Source organism: Chiroxiphia lanceolata, chromosome 7 (genome assembly GCF_009829145.1).
Source record: "Chiroxiphia lanceolata isolate bChiLan1 chromosome 7, bChiLan1.pri, whole genome shotgun sequence".
Lineage (NCBI taxonomy): Eukaryota > Metazoa > Chordata > Aves > Passeriformes > Pipridae > Chiroxiphia > Chiroxiphia lanceolata.
This window is the reverse complement of record NC_045643.1, coordinates 195,174-213,468: the sequence shown is the minus strand read 5'-3', so window position 1 is coordinate 213,468 and position 18,295 is coordinate 195,174. Positions and strand designations below refer to the sequence as shown.

The following is an 18,295-nucleotide window of genomic DNA, read 5'->3' as shown; positions in this document are numbered from 1 at the left end:
AAAAGCTGAATTAGTGTCCTTTCTTGCTGTTACCGCTGGAGACAGTTCACATTTAATCCTTCCACACTATTGTGTGGCACTTACTGCTTTCAGCAGGGCTTTCTACGACAGGATTAGACAGAGGGACAAATGACGTGCAGAGCAGATTGCTCAGATTCACTCCACTGTTTTTGATTTATGGTGGACTGCCTGTAACAGCAGTGCCATGGACACTGGAGAATTCCATGGCCTGTTGCACAGCAGTGAGGATTTCCTGAGTGTCCAAGGCTGTGTGCAGGAGTGCTGACAACCCTCTAGCAATCCCAGCGGTCACTGAGCTGGAAGTGCAGCACAGGCACTGCACTCACGCTGTGGGAGATGATTTTATTCATGTCTATTGACTCCTCTGCCTCTGTGGCAGCCTGGCACGGGAGACCTGGATCCTGCCAGAGCCTGGTGCTCCCAGGTGAGCTGGTTGCACACTAGACAGCATTATCTATGATGGATGTCACATTGAACAGGGGCAAGAGCAAAACTGTGGGAAACTAAAAGGCTCCAGGATATAATGTGCCAAAACAGGATCTCCTCAAACCAACACCAGAGTGCCAGAAGAGCAGAGAACTCACCCAGAGCTCTCCTGGGGAGGCCAGGGGGGCTGCAGCTGCCCAGTAAAGCATCTGTGCTCTGTCTCTGCAGGCTCTGTCTGACTGGGGCTGTTTCTAGCCCTGGGAATTTTCCTTTCCTTATTTTGGGGAACCGACACACATAGTCTCTGGTGGAGAATTCACTGGTGGGGCAGTGCAGCAGTTTGACTAAGTGGTCCATCAGGACTGTCTCTTATGGCCATCACATCCATGAATCCAGGTTGTCCAGGCATGTTTATTTCAAGGGAACAGCAGGACCTGCTTGTAGGCAACATACCATTTCCAAAAGGTCAGAAGTATATCAAATCCAGACCAGCCTTCACTGGAGCACTCATGTACTTCTCTGTAATCACTTTTGCTCTGCCAAAACTCAATTTTCTACTCCTCCCAGCAGCTGCAGCTCTGTGGCTGCACGGCAGAAACTGCCCTCCCTGTTCAGGGTTGTAAATAACCGAGTGCCAACAGCTGTGCTGACCTGAACTCCCAGTTCTGCCTGCTCCAGTCAGGAATCCTGGTTCAGGAAAGCTTAAGCCCAGCCTCATTTCAGTAGGACTAATTACATGATGAGGGTTAGCTAGACAAATAAAGCACCTACTGAACTTGGCCAAAGTGCTGCCCTTTCTCTGACACTGTCACACAAAGCAGAGTCGAATGATTTCAGTCTTAACCAGACTCGGGATGTGACTGGATATTGCTAGACAGGAAAATCTGCTGTTACTTCTGTTGGTGCCTTATCTGTAAACAGACTATTACTTCCTAACTGCTATAAAAGTACTTCTCACTCCAGTGGCTCATGTGTTCAGACACGTGTGGCTATAAACGAAACAAATTAAGTACGATGTGTAGGTATGGGATACATTTACCTGCTCTTGCAAACCAGCATTCAGCAAAATCTCATCAAGGGTTTTCTCCCTCTGCTGCAGAACTTCCAGATTTTCTTCAATGAAATACTTTGGGATGGGTATTTCTATGTCTTCCTAGAAAAAGAAGAAAGGCAGGAGATACATTTTAGAGCTGCATTTAAATCACATTACCGATTAACTGAACACCTTTACAAAGCAATTAAATAGAACAGAGATTGTTGAGCGTTGGGGAATTTGACCTCTGTAACAGCTGCTGTTACTTTGCAATTACTTAAGGCCTAATTCAACAAAAACAAATAAATCAACCTGGTTTCTGAACCATGTGAGCCCAGAAATATTTCTTTTTATAATGGCTCAATTATATTATCAAATTGCTAAAATATTTGGCAGGGTTGCCGGAAATTTAAACATGATTTCCACCAAACTGAATAGCTCTGGTTGTGTGATCATCCCACTTCTTGTTTTAATCGACATGAAAAACAGATCCATTCTCTTGCACTTTTTTAACCATTACAAGGAACCAGAGCCTAATTCTTTTTGTCTACAGGTATTTTGACCTGTCAACAATCTGTCACTACCTGTGACTGAGATATCTCAGTCACTTCTTAAAATGAGGCATGACTAGAAGAGCCTGTCTTTACTAGTTTCCATCTTAAAAAAGATGTTACTGATTTACATTTTTTCTGATTCATCTCCTGTACAATTGCTGAGAAATGGCAAAAGACACAGAGAAGCAGACAAAAAGCTCCCCAAAAGTTAAGATGCTGCAGAGTGACACAACCTGTTCCTTGTATCATATTGAAGACTAGGCATAACTCTTCAAGAACAACTACTGGCAAGTATATTTCTTGAAGGGGGAACATGTCTTCATAGGTCTGGTTTATACTGGTCCATGTTCCCTATATTCTGTTTCAGGAATTCTTCAAGCAAATGATTTGCCCAGAAGGAGGGATGGGGGATACAGGCAGGAGTTACCTTGTCATGCTACTCAGGAGGAGTTGCACAGTCAAATTACGCAGTAGTTTGTCCCCAGGTGCTTGTGGAGCCCAGGACAGGTACAAGACCTGGTGCTGAGCTATCAGTTCTCCCTGATCTGTCTGCTGTGGAAACTGGTGGGCTCTGACCTGCTCAGGGAGACCTTTGAGTTGATCCTTGTAGCCTCAGTGCCAGCTGTGGTGTGGACAGGGAAGAGAAAAGCCCTTCTGCCTTGACCCAGGCACACGGTGAACGTGCTGCTTGTGAGCCCCAAGGCCTTCCAACTTCCAGAATATGTGGGGAAGGCTGTGGCCAAGGAAAACTGCCCCTGTGAACTACCAATTCCCAGATTCATTACTAATTCCCTCAGCAGCACACTGTGCAGACCAGGACATACCATAACAAAGCTTCCAAGTGGGACTGTGTTTATCCCTGATGGTTTTATCAGTGCAGAGGTCTGATCTGCTACGGTTTCTAAACATTTCTCTTGCTAAGCTCCCTGTTTGCACCTTCCAACACCCTTGATAGCTGATGGAAATGATTATACATTGTACTTTGAGTGCAAAGCACTGTGGGTAGATTTACAAATCTGGCCATTTTGAGGTGTAAGAAATCAAGGGGTTTGTCTGGACACCCTCACGTAGGGCTGACAGGTATCTCTGATGTCTAACCTGGCCTTTAATTACATGTAATTCTGGACTGTGACTTTTACTGACTGTAAAGATGAGATCAAAGCCATAATACCGAGGCTGAAAGGAGACTGCTTCTCTTCATAATCTCTCTTTGGGGCCCAGCACTGAAAAGATAGGCTTGGGATGTTTATCCTGAAGTCAAATTTGTGGCTGTTTAGCCACTCCTGGCTCCACACGGGGATTTGCGGATCCAAACACCTTCACAATTAGCCCAGGAAATGGAGCGACTGGATGTTGGAAGGCAACTGTGCAAAATACACGAGGTACAGAACTGGAGAAATATGAAGCTTGGCCTTACAGTGACATAACACAAAGTTTGCAATATCATCACATAAGATATAAAATGAGACAATTCTGTTGTGTTCTCTGCCTACAATTACGCTGGATTTTAGCCCACAATAATACAGGGAAAAGAAGGACTAGACGTACCCTTGAGATTCTTTGAGAAACAGGAGTTATTTGTCAAGTAATTTTGTTCCGTTACCAAGAATATGGGAATATTTTATAAAAAACATCAATCTGTTTTCTTATCGACTGCAAAATACATCTTCTTTGAAAAAAACCCCCTGAAATCTTTTCTTTTGTGGTAGGTAGGTATGTTATGCCTTCTTAAAATTAAGGTGTGGTGCAGGAATTTGAATTTATGCTTGTTTTTTAGTAGGTGTCAGGCAAGACTTTTCAGACTTGCCAATATTTTGCTGCAGGTGGATTTACTGCTAAGTCACAAAAACAGCAATCCTTAAGGATTTCAAAACATGATTTGAAGGATTAGTTTCCCCAGAGATGTTTATATTCTCTCGTAGTTGAAAACAGTTTAAAATAGTGATTAAAGCAGAAGGTAGAGCTGGTTAAAATTCATTGTGATTCCTATCCTAAATTTACAGTGTGGAGTGGCAAAAAGAAACATGTTTGCAAATCTCAGAAAATGTTGTAATGATATCAGGCAACTCATCTCAGAACTGGGACGGCGGAAAAAGCAGGAATCTGAGCTGGTTTTAACAGAGCAGTGGTACCTGAATGTGACAATAGATGGAGCTGTCTGCGAGAGAAGGAGCCACCTTTGCCAGCTGGTTTCTCCTGCTTTCAGAGCACACACAGCTCCAGCACTTTGCCTCGCTGTCACACTCGTGTTCCGTGGGCTGTCCGGGGCTGCTTCTCCATCAGGTGCTCCTCGACCCCGGGGCCCTGAACATGCTCCTGGCTCCTGCCTCCTTTACAGCCAGAGATTTGTCTCAAATGTTTCACTAGACTTGTCTGTGCAAGTCTCAGCATCACCTGTGACCTCTGGAAAAGGCCTGGCCAGGCTGAATTCACCTTGACACTAAGGGCAGACTGAGGTGGACTGTACCTTACTCAACAGTTCCTATTTTCTGTGTAATCCCACATGAAAATCTGTCAGAGTCAAGCTACTGACACCAAGAGCAAAGCAGTCAAAGTTAATCCTGCCAGAGGGCAGGGTTAGATGGGATATTGGGAAGGAATTCTTGGCTGTGAGGGTGGGGAGCCCAGAGAAGCTGCGGCTGCCCCATCCCTGGAAGTGTCCCAGGCCTGGAGGATTGAGCCTCATGAGAGGGGCAGACCTACCAGGGGGCGATTTAGCTCCATCAGGATGTCATCCAGGTCCTGGCACTCGGAGTTGTCCAGCTTCACCATCTCCATTTTAATCTCCAGGATGCGGCCCATGACGCCGTCCAGCACCGGCCGGATGGCCGCGCGCTTCTGCCGGTGGATGAGGTGGTCGTAGGCGGCCGCCAGGTTACGGAAGATTTCCATGTACTGGATGTAGGAAGTGGCCAACATCTTGGACACCTTCCCGAGGTTCGTCTCTGGCTGCAGGAACTCTCCCCTCTCTTTCTGGAGCAGGATGTCCAGGTCTTTCTGGGCGTCTGCCCACATCTTACAGTAAGTGCTGGTTGAAAAGAGGAGACTGTGTTAGCCTGACATGAAAGCAAGAGTTAGCACACGACGGTGCCAGGGCTCTGTGTGCGTGGAGTTCTCAAAAAACCAAACCTGGAAACGTGAGACATTACATTTATAAAGAGATTTTTAACTACAAAAGATTTGGAAAACCATTAGCAAAAGTTTCTCTTTTTACTGAAGTAAGCTTAAAAGCTTTTCAACTTCATGCTTAACACGCTTGAAGCATCCTTCAAATGCTTGAAATTACAACACCCAACAGTGCCAGGGGTTTTATTCAGTGGTGCTAATTGAGAAGATGTTTAATAGAAAAGATGTCTCCCCCCAAAGCCCTTTAAAATGGGGAAGGTCTGTTGGAGGCTTCTGCATGTTTGGGATGAGGACCAATTGATGTTTCTAAAGTTTGTGTTGCTGTTCTGCCTTTCTGCAGTGGCTGATTGCAGTTAACTGCAGGGTAAGGGTGAGGTTGGTGCCAATGCTAGAGCAAAGCTGTGGGTGTTATTTCAAATATTCAAATGAGGAAAATAATTTGATTTATTTCTATGGTAGCAACTGTTGCTCTCCAAGCAATTGCTTAACATCTGGTCCAGTGGCTACAGGATTAGGTGGCATGGAAGATGTCACCTAAGACCATCTTCATATCCAGAGGGCAACGATGCTGTTCACTTGGTAGTTTTGGTGGGAATAGGTGGAGCTCTGATGTGAGTGTGGACTGTCTACCAGTGGCTTTTTGTGAGAAAAGGAGATCAGTGCAGAATATCCTGGGAAATCAACCTAAAGGTGTAAGAAGTGAACTCTGGGCACTGAGGCTTTTATTCAGAGAAGGGCTCAAAGAGCAGGACTGTCATGGAAAGGTGCTATCACCTGTCGTAGGGATGACATTTTTAGGTCCTGCTCTCCTTTGTAACCTCTCTTTGCCAGGTGGAGACTCTTGGGTGTGATAGGTGTTAAAAATCTTACATCTTGGAAAGGCTTCTCTAGTAGCAGAGCTAAAAACTTCTTCTGCGCTGAGAATCAGTTATGTTGGGAGAAAACCAGTTCAATCATGCTGGCAGGTTTGCAGGAGGAGGGGAAAACAGTGGGAATGGGAACAGGGAAAGCTGAGTGTTGTTTGTTAGTCCTAGCAACAAAGGCCGTTGACCTCAGTGGTGCAATCTAGACCCATGCATGTGCTTAACCAAGTTATCACTTGCTGTTCCTAGAGCTTCTCGAAAAAAGGATGAGGACAGTAGAAGGCCCTGCCTTTATTAGATGAGCTTTCAGAGCAGACCTCGTGCTGCTCTGAGGGGGTGCTGGTGTGTTAATTCTGCCTGGAAAGCTGGCCAGCTGTTAAAATTGCTTGTGCTTCCTAGTAAATGCCTAAGTTGGAGTTCTGTCAGCTGATCTTATCATTCCAATCGCAGAGTACAGAATGACCTGAGGCCTGTGCTGCAAAAGGGACCTGTGGGATGGACAGGACAGACTCCAGCCCATGAGTGTGGGGTGTTCTGCACATCCTGGATGCTGACAGGGCTGTTGGGACTACTCGGAGCAGTTGGCAAAAACACCAATAACCTGAACCCTGCTATTGAATTTGCACCATTAACTTTGTAAAGTGTCTATTATGCTCTTCAGCTGATCTGGGTTTCTGCAGGATGCAGCTGGTCTTGCTTCTCCTAATGCTTCTGCAGCCCACCCAGGTCTTTCCCCTTCCTTTTTTCCCATTTCACTTACATCCTATTGCACCACCCGTATCACTCAATTGCAGTAATTAACCCAGGTGCAGGAGATAAGCAGAATAAACCCAGCAGAGTGGAAAAGATAGGCACAAACAAGGCCAGCAGTTAGGTGGGAGCTCTGCTGGGTGATCCATCGAGGTTCTGAACGCTTCCTCTGGAGCCAGGATACGGGAGGATGTGTGTTGGTGTGCGGGGTTTTCCACACGGGAGGAAACAGCACGGTGTTGTGCGTACTTTGCTGTGACTTCTCACAGGCAGTGGGGAGGTCATAAACCTTTGGGGGGGCCCAGCCCTGTGGGTTGTCCCCACAGCCACCCAGCTGATTTATGAGCCAGAGGTATCCATGAGCTGGAGCGTTTCCCAGGCAGGTTATTGCAGAGAGCCAACTGTGCCAAGAACCGACCTCGCCACCGTCCGCTCCCATTTACAATCATCTCCCTTTCTGCCTCCTCTGACTGAGGAATGTCAAGTGGTTCCTCCCGCTGAGCCAGCGAATATCCAGTCTCTTTTTATATTTTGAATGAGCTGTGGAGGGAGGAGGGGGCCGGGAGGGCATTAACATAAGGCACTACAGATAGAACGTAATTGCTTCCATAAAGCATTGCTTTAGCAGACAGGCACTGAGATGATTGCAAGCACGTTGCTGTGGGTCAGATGTTAAGACTGTGGACATTATGGTATGATTGTAGCTTTTGCAGCAGTTTTGTGTAAATGAGGGCAAAAGAAAGGACAGGCCCGCTGGAAAATGAAGTATTGAAGGAAAAGGTTGATGTGGAAGTGCTAAATTTTCAGCTGGGATAGGCTGATAGTCCCTGTGTACCTGTTGTGGTCAGGGTAACTGACACCATGGGGGGACCTGGCCCTAGGGCTGCAGTTTGTTAGGCATGTGATGGGGCCATCAGATACTTGATAACAGGACAGGGTAAGCAGAAAAGTGATTTGAGTGTTTCTTTGCTTCACCCTGATTAAAATCCTAGAGGATGCACGCAGAACTATTTGTTTCCCCTTCCCAGAACACGTTTAAAATACTTAGTTCAGGTTTTACTGGTGCCCAAATGGGAGCTCTCCCGGACTAGTTTGAAGGATCAGGTGTACTTGGTGTTTATAGCCATATCTGAGAGACTTGACAGAGCTGCTATGAACCAGAGGAGCCCTTCAGCTTTAGAGGCAAACGTGTGCAAGAGGAGTAAGGAGGAGTAACTTCAAGGTTATGCCTTAAAAACAAAGGAGAGGGCTGCCTTTCCTTGCCTGGCAGTCAGACAACGTGTGACCCAAGTCTCCATTTGAATTTTTGCCTATTTGCTCAGTGTCCCTTTGCATTAAGTTGTGAACTCCCTCTAAATTGCTTCCACACGCTGAAGGGGGAGGACAACACAGCCTTGAGTGTGCTGGCTTTATTTGCTGTTACTGCTTCATCTTGTAGGCTCGTTCCTGTTCTGTAATGAGCAGCTTCTGAGCTGTATCCAGTGGTATTGCATCCGAATTAGATGGGATTAGAGCATCTAACTAGTGCAGGTAACCAGCAGGACTGAGCTAACTTCCCTACTCAAGGCATAAGGTCATTAAATGCTGGAGAAGAAGGCTGTCTCCAGATATCTCCATGCATATAGCAGTGTAAGTAATGCTACAAATTGTCAGAGCAACTACAAAATAGGGGTGTTACGGGGAAAATAAGCAACACTGTAATGGGATGTGCAAAAAACACATTAAGTGACTTAACTCCAGAGCCCCCAGAGCGCTTTCTGGCGGCTTACAGCTTGGAGGGAAGGTCAAAGCTTTAACTCCTCACTTATGTCCCTTCTCTTCACTCCCACAATGTGGAAACAGAGCCTAAAGCACAGGTTTAAGAAGCCTCTTTTGCCATAGCATGATTGCTAGTTTGAATCTCACTTTTATTGCTCAAAAAATAAAGCTTCCTCATTTAGAGCGAAGCTTAGCAAGGTTTTTTTCTGTTCAAGTTATAGAGGTGTTTAAAATCCTGCCAAGTTACATATTGCCTCGTTTTAATTTTCCAGGGCCCTCTAACTCTGCGTGTTTGCTTGAGCCATCTCTCCCTACACTTGGACAAGTGTGCTGGTTTTGAGTGCAGCTGGGGTGAGCCTGCTCACTGGTGTCAAACTGGTTCTAGGGCTTAAAAACCTTGGAAGGATTTCTGCTGAGCATGCAAACTGTCCCTCAGACAGCTCTTGAGCTGAGAGTAGAATCTGGCATCAGTGGGGGTCACCTTTGTGTGGCTTTTCTTTCCCCCCCTCCTGAAGTGTTTTGGTGTTTTACTTGGCTGCCAAAGGGAATAGTGTCTCTGCTATTCCAGGACATGGCACAGTTTGCACTCCAAGCTGTGTCTGTCCCTGGATTTGTCTGTGGGCTGCTTTGATGCCTGTTTTTTCTGGGCTGTCCTCTGAGGACAGGAATATCTCTTGCTTTCACAGCCAGCCACGTTAATGCTGTAGCAGTGTAGTGCTGCATGGGCCCTACTTTTATTCTGAGAGATGAGCATCTATTAAGAGAGAGAAGGGAAAACATTTGACTCTGATTTGGCCCAGCTCTCGTCACCTAATCTGGAAGCTCCTGTGTGATTAAATGAGCCCTAAATCGTGTGTGTTAAACCATTTCAAAGAGCCCAGCACTTATCCACTACCATGCAGGACAAGTCAGCAGTCACCCAGAGAAGCAGAGGGGACAAAGAAGGGGGTCTAGTGATAAGGAAGTGTGTGCAGGGGCCAGTCCTCAGGGTCCCCTCCAGACACAGGTCAGTCATTGTGCTGAACCCTGGGCAAACACTGGGGAGGGAAACCCTGCCCTGCAGCCTCTGTAAAATAAAGAAACAAGAGACAAAGGTTGGGAGGGGAAAGTGAGGCCCCTAGAGGAAAAGGGGTTTGTACAAATGCTACTGCTTTTCTTTTTCTTTCTCTCTTTCTAAAAACACCAGACTTAGTCTAAAAACCAGACTGGCTGATCCAGGCCAGCAGTTAGCTGTTTCCCCACTACAGCCTGCTCGGGTATTGCAGGGTGATTGCTGGGCTAAAAATACTATAGGCCTAGACCTCTCTTTTCTCTTTTGTCTTATTATAGACAAACATTTTTGGGGGAGGACAGGTGCAGGCAGAAACAGATCAGTGTGGCCTTAGGACACAACCTGTGACTTCAAGAAGTGTTTGGACAATGCTCTCAGGCACGTGGTGGCATTCTTGTGGTGTGTCCTGTGCAGGGCCAGGAGTTGGACTCAATGACTCTGATGGGTCCCTTCCAACTCAGCATATTCTATGACTCCACGAACCAAATGGGCTGAAATGTTGTCTGAATTAATTCTTGATTTAAAAGCCTTTAGCCTGCAGTTCAGAGCAGTGCAGGCTCATGAGCCTGTTTAAGCCTGCCTTGCTCCTTAAATAAGATTAGTCTCACAATTATGCCAAACTTCTCAGCTGGTGGTGAATGTAACTCTGCCAGATGACTTTTTAAGCATGCTTGCTCTAGCCATGAAGTTTTACAGAGTTGGAAGCATTTAGGGAAAATAAAGGATAAACCTCAGCAGGCTTTGGTTGTGACAGGAGGAAAACACACAGCCTGCTGGCATTGTTACCGTGAACAGCTCTGTGCTTCTGTCATCTCCAATTTCAGTCTTGGGTCCTATGACAGAAGGACAATAAGGGACAAAGGATTTGTGTGGCAGAAATGTAATGGGAAACCGCAGGGAAGGCGAGGGAGCAGCTTCATGGAGCAGCAGCAGCAGCACCTCACCTCGGCAGGTCTGAGGCACCTGCTCCAGCCAGACTCCCAGGGCTGACAGGGAAAAGGGCTGTTCTCTTACAGGAGGACATGCCAAAGTGAATAAGTCTAAATTCTGGGTTGAACTTTGCTGTTGAGTGCTCCAAGGGTTGCCTTTCTGTCCCACAGGCTGCAGCTCCTGCCTGGGCTGGAGGCTGCCCTTCCCTCTGGGGTGAGCAGGACAATCCTGTCCTGGACAGCATGGCCAGCAGGTCAAGGGATGTGATTCCAACCCTCTGCTCAGGTGAGACCTCACCTGCAGAGCTGCCTCCAACTCTGGGATCCCCAGCACAGGAAGGACATGGAAGTGCTGGAGCGAGTTCAGAGGAGGCACCAAGAGAACTGGGATGGTTCAGCCTGGAGAAGGCTCCAGGGTGACCTAATTGTGGCCTTTCAGTACCTGAAGGGAGGTGACAGGAAAGATGGAGACTATTTACAGGGACCTGGAGTGACAGGACATGGGGGGAATGGCTTCAAACTGACAGTAGGTTTAGATTGGATAACAGGAAGAAATTCTTCCCTGTGAGGGTGGTGAGGCACTGGCACAGGTTGCCCAGAGAAGTTGTGGATGCCCTATCCCAAGCAGCATTTTCCTATAACACACTTTTCTCTGTGTGGCAATGAAGTTTATTTCAGCTTTAACCATCCTGGATGTGTAATTTTATTTTTTTTTCTTCCTCCCCCTCCCCTCCCCCCCCAAAAAGGAAAGAGCCATCACTCGTCTGGCTGCCTACAATTCCATGCACAAAGGGCAAGTGCTGTGTCTGGGTGCTGCTCTGCCTCTGCCCAGGAGCCAGGAGGCTTTCAGCTCAAAGTTAATCTACTCGGTTTCTTGATAACTGTGGCCTGTTTTCCACTGTTTCCTAGCACAGGTTCCTGCTGGGATATTTCCACTGACAAGGCTTGTTCCCAAAGGAGACAAAGTAATGCACGAGATCTTTCCCTACCTGCTCATTAAGATGAAGGTAAGCAGGGGAGGGAGCTGCAGCTTTAAGCCTTAGCTGTGATCAGTTTGATCCTGTCTCTGATTTCCTGCTTTAACATAACCAAGATGATGTGCTAATGCTCACCAGCGGTGGAAGGAGGGGCAAAGGTGGATCTGTGACTGTTTGGGAGATGTAGGAGAGAGAACACGCCAGGAATGCCCAGGAGGAAGCTCATAATTGTGGCGTTTGGATGGAATTTGAAGAATATGGCCTGGGGCCAGACACCGAATGAGGGGATAAAAAGAAATATTCAACAACAGCCCAATGGCTGAGTGAGGCTAGGGCCCCGTGGGAAGAAAATAGGATGTGATCACAACATAAGAAACTGCATCATAATGCAGCCATGGAGAGTGGGGGAGACAGGGGATTGGAAGTTGCACTGATGCTTTTTCATATTTTATTTTTTTCCACCTTAATTTTCTTTAGCTGAGGGATGTAACATAAAATACAGAGCTTTCCTTTGGTTGTTTCTGCTGGAAGCAGAAGGGGAGATGCTAAAGACCTTGTCTTAGATCAATATTTAACCAGTGAATTAATATAAATTCTATTTGTGACACGAGATTAAATTTTAAAGCGCTTTGATTGTTTAAAGCTCCTTGGTGGCAGTGGCAAATGTCTTGTAGGTGATTAAAACCTGGTAGGAATGGCAGCAGTGCCAAGACTCGGCTTTGAACTTGTCTGGACTAGGACTGTCAGGCAAAATAAGAAATTACTGGTCAAGATCCTACAGGTCAAGGAGATTGTAAACAAATTCATTAAAGAGGAGGAAACACAGCAGGAAAACATAAATGCAAAAGCATCTATGTAAATCTGGTGTTCAGTGTCTGGAGCAGAAGGTACATCTGTATGCAAATGCTGAGGGCTGAGTACTTTAGGAAGTGAGATATTCCAGCACTTTTTAATCGCCCTACAGCCAGTGGCTGTGCTCTCCTGGGCACTGTGACCGTCCCTGGAAAATGCCAAGCATGTCTGGACATGCTGACTTTTCCCTTGGCTGGCTGCTGGAGTTACTGACCCAAAGAGAATGTGGCTGTGTGCTCTCTGAGCATCCTGGCTCTGCCCCGAGACAAAGCTTGCTAAGGCAGTGGAATTAAACACTGCTGTGGGCTTTAGCCCACACCTCTGCTCGAATCACAGGGCCTTGAGGATGCTGAACATGCCTCAGAACTCCAGCTCAGGAAGAGCTTTGTGCTGTGCAGCATCTGTATTTCTGAAGTACCAAAGTTCTTTCTCACAAACCCCTTGCATTATCAGCTCTTTGCTTCACTGCCTTTGTGTAAGGAAGACTGTTCTAATTTTGTCACATGGCATTTAAAATACTTTGGAAATGGCCTCAAGTTGTGCCAGGGAAAGTTTATAGAATCACAGAATAGTTTGGGTTGGAAGGGACCTTAAAGCTCATCCAGTCCCACCCAGAGCCACGGGCAGGGACACCTTCCACTGTCCCAGGTTGCTCCAAGCCCCATCCAGCCTTGCCTTGGACACTTCCAGGGATGGGGCAGCCACAGCTTCTCTGGGCAACCTGTGCCAGGTCCTTCCCACCCTCACAGGGAAGGATTCCTTCCTAATTTCCAGTCTAGCCCTGCCCTCCTGCTTAAGGCCATTCCCCCTTGCCCTGTCACTCCCATGCCTATGTGAAAAGTCCTTCTCCAGTCTTCTGGTAAGCCCCCTTTAGATACTGGAAGGATCTAGGACAGACTGGATATTAAGAAGTATTTCTTCATGGAAAGGGTTGTCAGTCCCTGGCACAGGAATCCCCATCCCTGGAGGGATTTAAAAGCCACGTGGATGTGGTACTTGGGGACATGGGTTAGTGATGGCCTTGGCAGTGCTGGGGGAACAGTTGGACTCGATGATCTTAGAGGGTTTTTCCAACCTAGACAATTCTATGATTTATGGTTACAGCCAGGAAAACCTCACCACGTACAACTGTGTAAAAGTAGCCTGGGTAACTTACTTAAGAAGCAACTCAGACTTGTGTTTATGAAGGGCTGGGTTAGCCCAGCCATAAATCCTGTGCTGTGCACAGCTACAGCCTGATTACAGCAAACTGAGCCAAGCAGCATCAGTGTCCAGTTGGGGTCCCTTACCAGCACCACCACCTTGCTCAGAACAGAACTGGATACATGTTTTTGTCATGTGGTGTGAGATGTTTATCATGTTTATGTAGATTTGATGTTCAGTGCTGGCAGTGCAATAGGAAACGCTAAAGAGCCCCCTCTCTATTGAAATTAAACTGAGTTACAACAGTTGAATCACAAGTATTTTCCAGCTACACTCAGCCATGATTCAGACTTTGTAGGAATGACACGTTCTGAGATAACTTTCAGGAAGAGGTTGAGCACTACTTTTGTGGTTTTTTTTTTCTTTCTCTTTCCCCCCCCTTCTAAACAGTGCAATTTAGATAACTATCCATTATTTTGTAAACTTCCCTGAACTGACCCCATGGTAGTGTAAGGCATGACTTGTGCTGTTACAAGCCAAGTCCTGCACTGGATTCACCAGGAACCTGACCAAGCTGTCCTCAGACTCATGCCTGCTGAAAGCTGTGCTGTGGATGTGTGTCCTTGGACACAGCCCCCAGACAGTCTCTGCTGTACCCTTGGGGATGTTCTTTATTCCTTTCACTTCGCCTTTCTCTCCTGAGCCAAGGAGCATGGAAAAGGAAGCTGCGGGGCTGGAAAGCAGTGGAATTTGTGGTGGTATCTGGCTGAGGCTGCAAATGTGTTGAGGCAGGAGACTGGGTCAGAGGAGAAAAGGAGGCTCAGGGGAGACCTCATTGCCCTCTGCAGCTACCTGAAGGAGATTGTGGTGAGGTGGGGGTCAGCCTCTTTTCCCAGGCAGCCAGCTCTGGGACAAGGGGAAATGGCCTCAAGTTGAGCCAGAGGAGGTTAGATTGGATATAAGAAAAAAATTCTTCACTAAAAGAGTGGTTAAGCGTTGGAACAGGCTGCTGCCAAGGATGGTGGAGTCACCACAGCTGGAATTGTTCAGAAAACAAGTAGACATGGCACCCCCCAACGTGGTTTAGAGGGCATGGTGGTGGCATTTGGCTGATGATCTCGGCTTGATGATCTCGGAGGTCTTTTCTAGTCTTTATGATTCTATGAAACCCAAGGTGGAGGTGACAAGGAGAGCTGCTCTAGTTCTGAGGCTGGAAGTATGAGGGGTTTTAACCTGGCAAGGAGCTGGGAGTTTGGAAACATGATACTGAGCAAAAGAAACAGGAGGTTTTGATGCTGAGTAGGAGGATCATGGGAAAGAAGCCAGGAGGGGCTTTGCTCACAACCTGGTTTGGCAGCAGTTTGGATATGGTCAGGTTTGACCAGGTCAGAGCTTAGATGTGAAGGAGAGGAGCAGAAGAAGGTAGAAATTAACCCCTGAGCTGGTTTTTTTTTCCTAATGTACTTTTGCTTATTCAGCTTGAGCAAGCCACATCCAGCTCAGAACTGGGAATAAGAGCCTCCCCAAACTGAGCTGTGCCTGGGCTCTGTGCTGCTGGAGCTGGAGGATGATGCTGTGGGAGATGCTCACAGTTCAGCTCCCAGCACTGTAGCACAGCAATAATAATAACTCTTGCTTAATATGGGGGCTTGGACTCTGAGTTATGTTCCCAGAGAAACGAGCAGAGCTCCTCGCAGGCACTTTGATCCAGCCCCATCCTCAGTGTCTGCTTATTGCAAATGAACTTGGGAAGCTTTGCACTGTGCTGAGAGCACGAGGGGAGGAGAAAACCCTGATGTGTGAATCTGCCTGTAAGCGAGGAACCCTCTGTGCAAAGGGAATAACACTACTGGCATCCTGGCCTGGCTCAGGAACAGTGTGGCCGACAGCTCCAGGGAAGTGATTCTTGCCCTGTACTCAGCGCTGGTGAGGCCACCCCTGGAGTGCTGTGTCCAGCTCTGGGCCCTCAGCTCAGGAAGGACATGGAGGGGCTGGAGCAGGTCCAGAGGAGAGCAACGAGGCTGGGGAAGGGACTGGAGCACAAGTGCTGTGAGGAGAGGCTGAGGGAGCTGGGGCTGTTCAGCCTGGAGAAGAGGAGGCTCAGGGGAGACCTCCTCACTCTCTGCAGCTCCCGGTGGGGAGGTTGTAGCCAGCTGGGGGTTGGTCTCTTCTCCCAGGCAACTCTCAGTAAGACAAGAGGGCTCGGTCTTCAGCTGTGCCAGGGGAGGTTTAGGCTGGATATTAGGAAGCATTTCTTTACAGAGAGGGTGTTCAGCCATTGGAATGGGCTGCCCAGGGAAGGGGTGGATTCTCCATCCCTGGAGGTGTTTAAGGACAGACTGGATGTGGCATCAGTGCCATGGGCTGGGAACCGCAGCGGGGTTGAATCAAGGGTTGGACTTGATCTCGAAGGTCCCTTCCAACCCAGCTGATTCTATCGTTCTAAGATACTATTTGCCTACTTTTGCCGTTGTCGCGGTCGCTCCGGGGACGAATCCCGGCTCCCCCCGCCCCTCGGTGCCCGACCCCGGTAGAACCGGTTCTGCCTCCCCCTGGCCCCGCCGGGGCTCGGGCTGCTTCACCCACCCCCTCCCACCCCGGGGGGTTCGCCCCGCCCGCACCCCGCGGCCCGCGATACTCACGCCTGGGACATGCTGGGCAGCGACCCCGAGAGCCAGACCCCGAGCCCGACCCCAGAGCGGGGCACCCACACGGAGCGGGAGCCCGGTGCCGCCCGCGGGGCCGTTGCGGGGTCAGTCCCCGCCGTTACCGCGGAGACGGTGCGGGGGGAGCGATCGCGATCCCTCCCCGGCGCTGCCTCGGGGCTTGTCCGGGCAGCACAGGGAGTTTTAGGTTCCCCTCCCCCCGCACACTTGTTTTCCCTTTTTTTTTTTTCTTTTTTTTTTTTTTTCTTTTTTTCCATAGAGTCACGGATCGGTTTGGGTTGGAAGGGGCCTCGAAGCCCATCCCGTCCTGCCCTCCCTGCCAGGGACAGGGACACCTTCCGCTAGACCAGGTTGCTCCAAGCCCCGTCCAGCCTGGCCTTGGACACTTCCAGGGATGGATTTCTTCCGTATATCCGATCTAAATCCCTGTCTTTTAGATTAAACACCCTTTCCCTGCCGTTATGTTTGGGTTTTTTGCCTTGATAGTTTTGGGTTTTCTCCCCTTTATTTTCATTGTGTGTTCCCCCCCTCCAGTAGTTTCCTTTTCTGCCCCCTTTATTTTCCTTTTCCTATGTTTTCCTTTTCCCTCCTTCCTTATATTTTTCCTTTCCTTCCCCTTTTCTATATTCTCTTTTCCCCCCTTTTCTCCCCTTTCCTATCTTTTTCTTTTTTACCCCTTTCATATATTTTCTTTTTTTCCCTTTCCTCTACTTTTTCAATATTGTCTTTCTTCCCTTTTATCCCTCCACCCCCCCTCGATCCCTTTATTTCCTTTTCCCTCACAGGGGCTTGTCCCAGTTGCATTCACATTTTTCCTCCTTTCCCCCCCCCCCCTTATTTCTTTCCCACAAGTAGATATTGAGGCAACTTTCTGGTGGTTTTCCATTCCCTTACCACTTGAAAACCAGTTTAGTATTATTTTTTTCTCCTGACAACTGCTGGAAACCTTCCTCATGCATTGTGTTTCCTCCATCAGTTGCATCCCCAAACTGAGCACATCTGGGCACCAAGGGTGGCTGGGAAGTGACCACTGAGACTGGGGACATGTGTCTGCATCCCACAATGCCACTTCATCACTCCTAGCAGGATCTGCTCAGGTATTTTTGCTTCTTGAAACAAATAAGTGTACATGTATATATAACATATGTGTGTATATAAAATATATTAGTATAAATAAATAAATATAGATAGATATATGACAAAAAATCAGGAATGGATGAAATGGGAGCATGTTGCTTGTAAAACCCCACCCATAATTTCCAAGCCCTGTTTTTCGTAGGAGGCTGGTTTTGGGGGTGGTAGAGCTGTTCCACCTTCTTGTGAACGATGTCTAGCTGGCAGGCAAGTCGGGGTATTAAAAAAGAATTGTTTCAATTTATTGCTTGTGTGCAGAGTGAGAAGCATCTGTTGCAGAACATTGAAAGGGTCCTTCTTTAAAAGGGGAAAAAAATCAAAGCTACTGAACCAGGATTCTAGCACAGTTTTTCGGGGGAAATGCACTCCTCTGAGAGCCAGTGGAGAAGGGAAAAGCAAGAAGTTTGGGACAATGAGCGTTTTACCAGTGATCATATTTTCTGCCATAAATCTCTGTGTGTCTCTGTTCCTTTTTCCTTTTTTCTTTCTCCCTTGAAGCCCCAGCTCACATAATTAGGTGAGACTTTTGGCTATCAGATTTTTGAAGTAAAGTTCCTAGCCCCTCTGGTTTTGGGGAAAAAGCTTGAAAATGCAAATCTTGAAGAATCAAGATCATAATAAAAAGCATGTAAGACGCTATTTTTCTGATGCACATCATGTAATTTCTTTAAGTGTATTGGACCAGTGGCTTTTGTTGTTTGTTTGTTTGGGGTTTTTTGTTTGTTTGTTGAGTACTTGTTGCATTTTGTTTGGGCTGAGTTTGGGACAATGGTGTACAATCAGCTTGTAACTTGCTGTATTAATGTGAAAGGGGTTATTCATGCTTTTATTCTGCAATGTACTGCTCAAAAATAACTTCTAAAATTAATGGCTGTTGACCTATTGCATGTGTTTGTGATAAAAAAGTAGGAAGCTTTCTGAAGGAATTGAAATGAGAGCACCAAGATGGCTTGATATGATGTGGATGTTAATTATTAATCTGAATTTATTGCCCTCTGTTAGCACCTCAGTG

At 47.3% G+C, this 18,295-nt stretch overlaps 1 protein-coding gene across 2 annotated transcripts in view; it reads right to left on the bottom strand.

Moving 5' to 3' along the window:
- The window catches only part of IQCA1 (IQ motif containing with AAA domain 1), a 106,102-nt gene extending 89,892 nt beyond the window's left edge, over positions 1 to 16,210 (bottom strand). For both annotated transcript variants that reach the window (XM_032693387.1, XM_032693389.1), the window contains exons 1-3: positions 16,126 to 16,210; positions 4,738 to 5,062; positions 1,487 to 1,600 (exon numbers count right to left, since the gene is read on the bottom strand). In XM_032693387.1, coding sequence (XP_032549278.1) covers positions 1,487 to 1,600; positions 4,738 to 5,062; positions 16,126 to 16,136 — 450 coding nt within the window. In that variant the 5' untranslated portion in view covers positions 16,137 to 16,210. The remainder of the gene's footprint in view (positions 1 to 1,486; positions 1,601 to 4,737; positions 5,063 to 16,125) is intronic.
- Between the last annotated feature and the right edge of the window lie 2,085 nt (positions 16,211 to 18,295).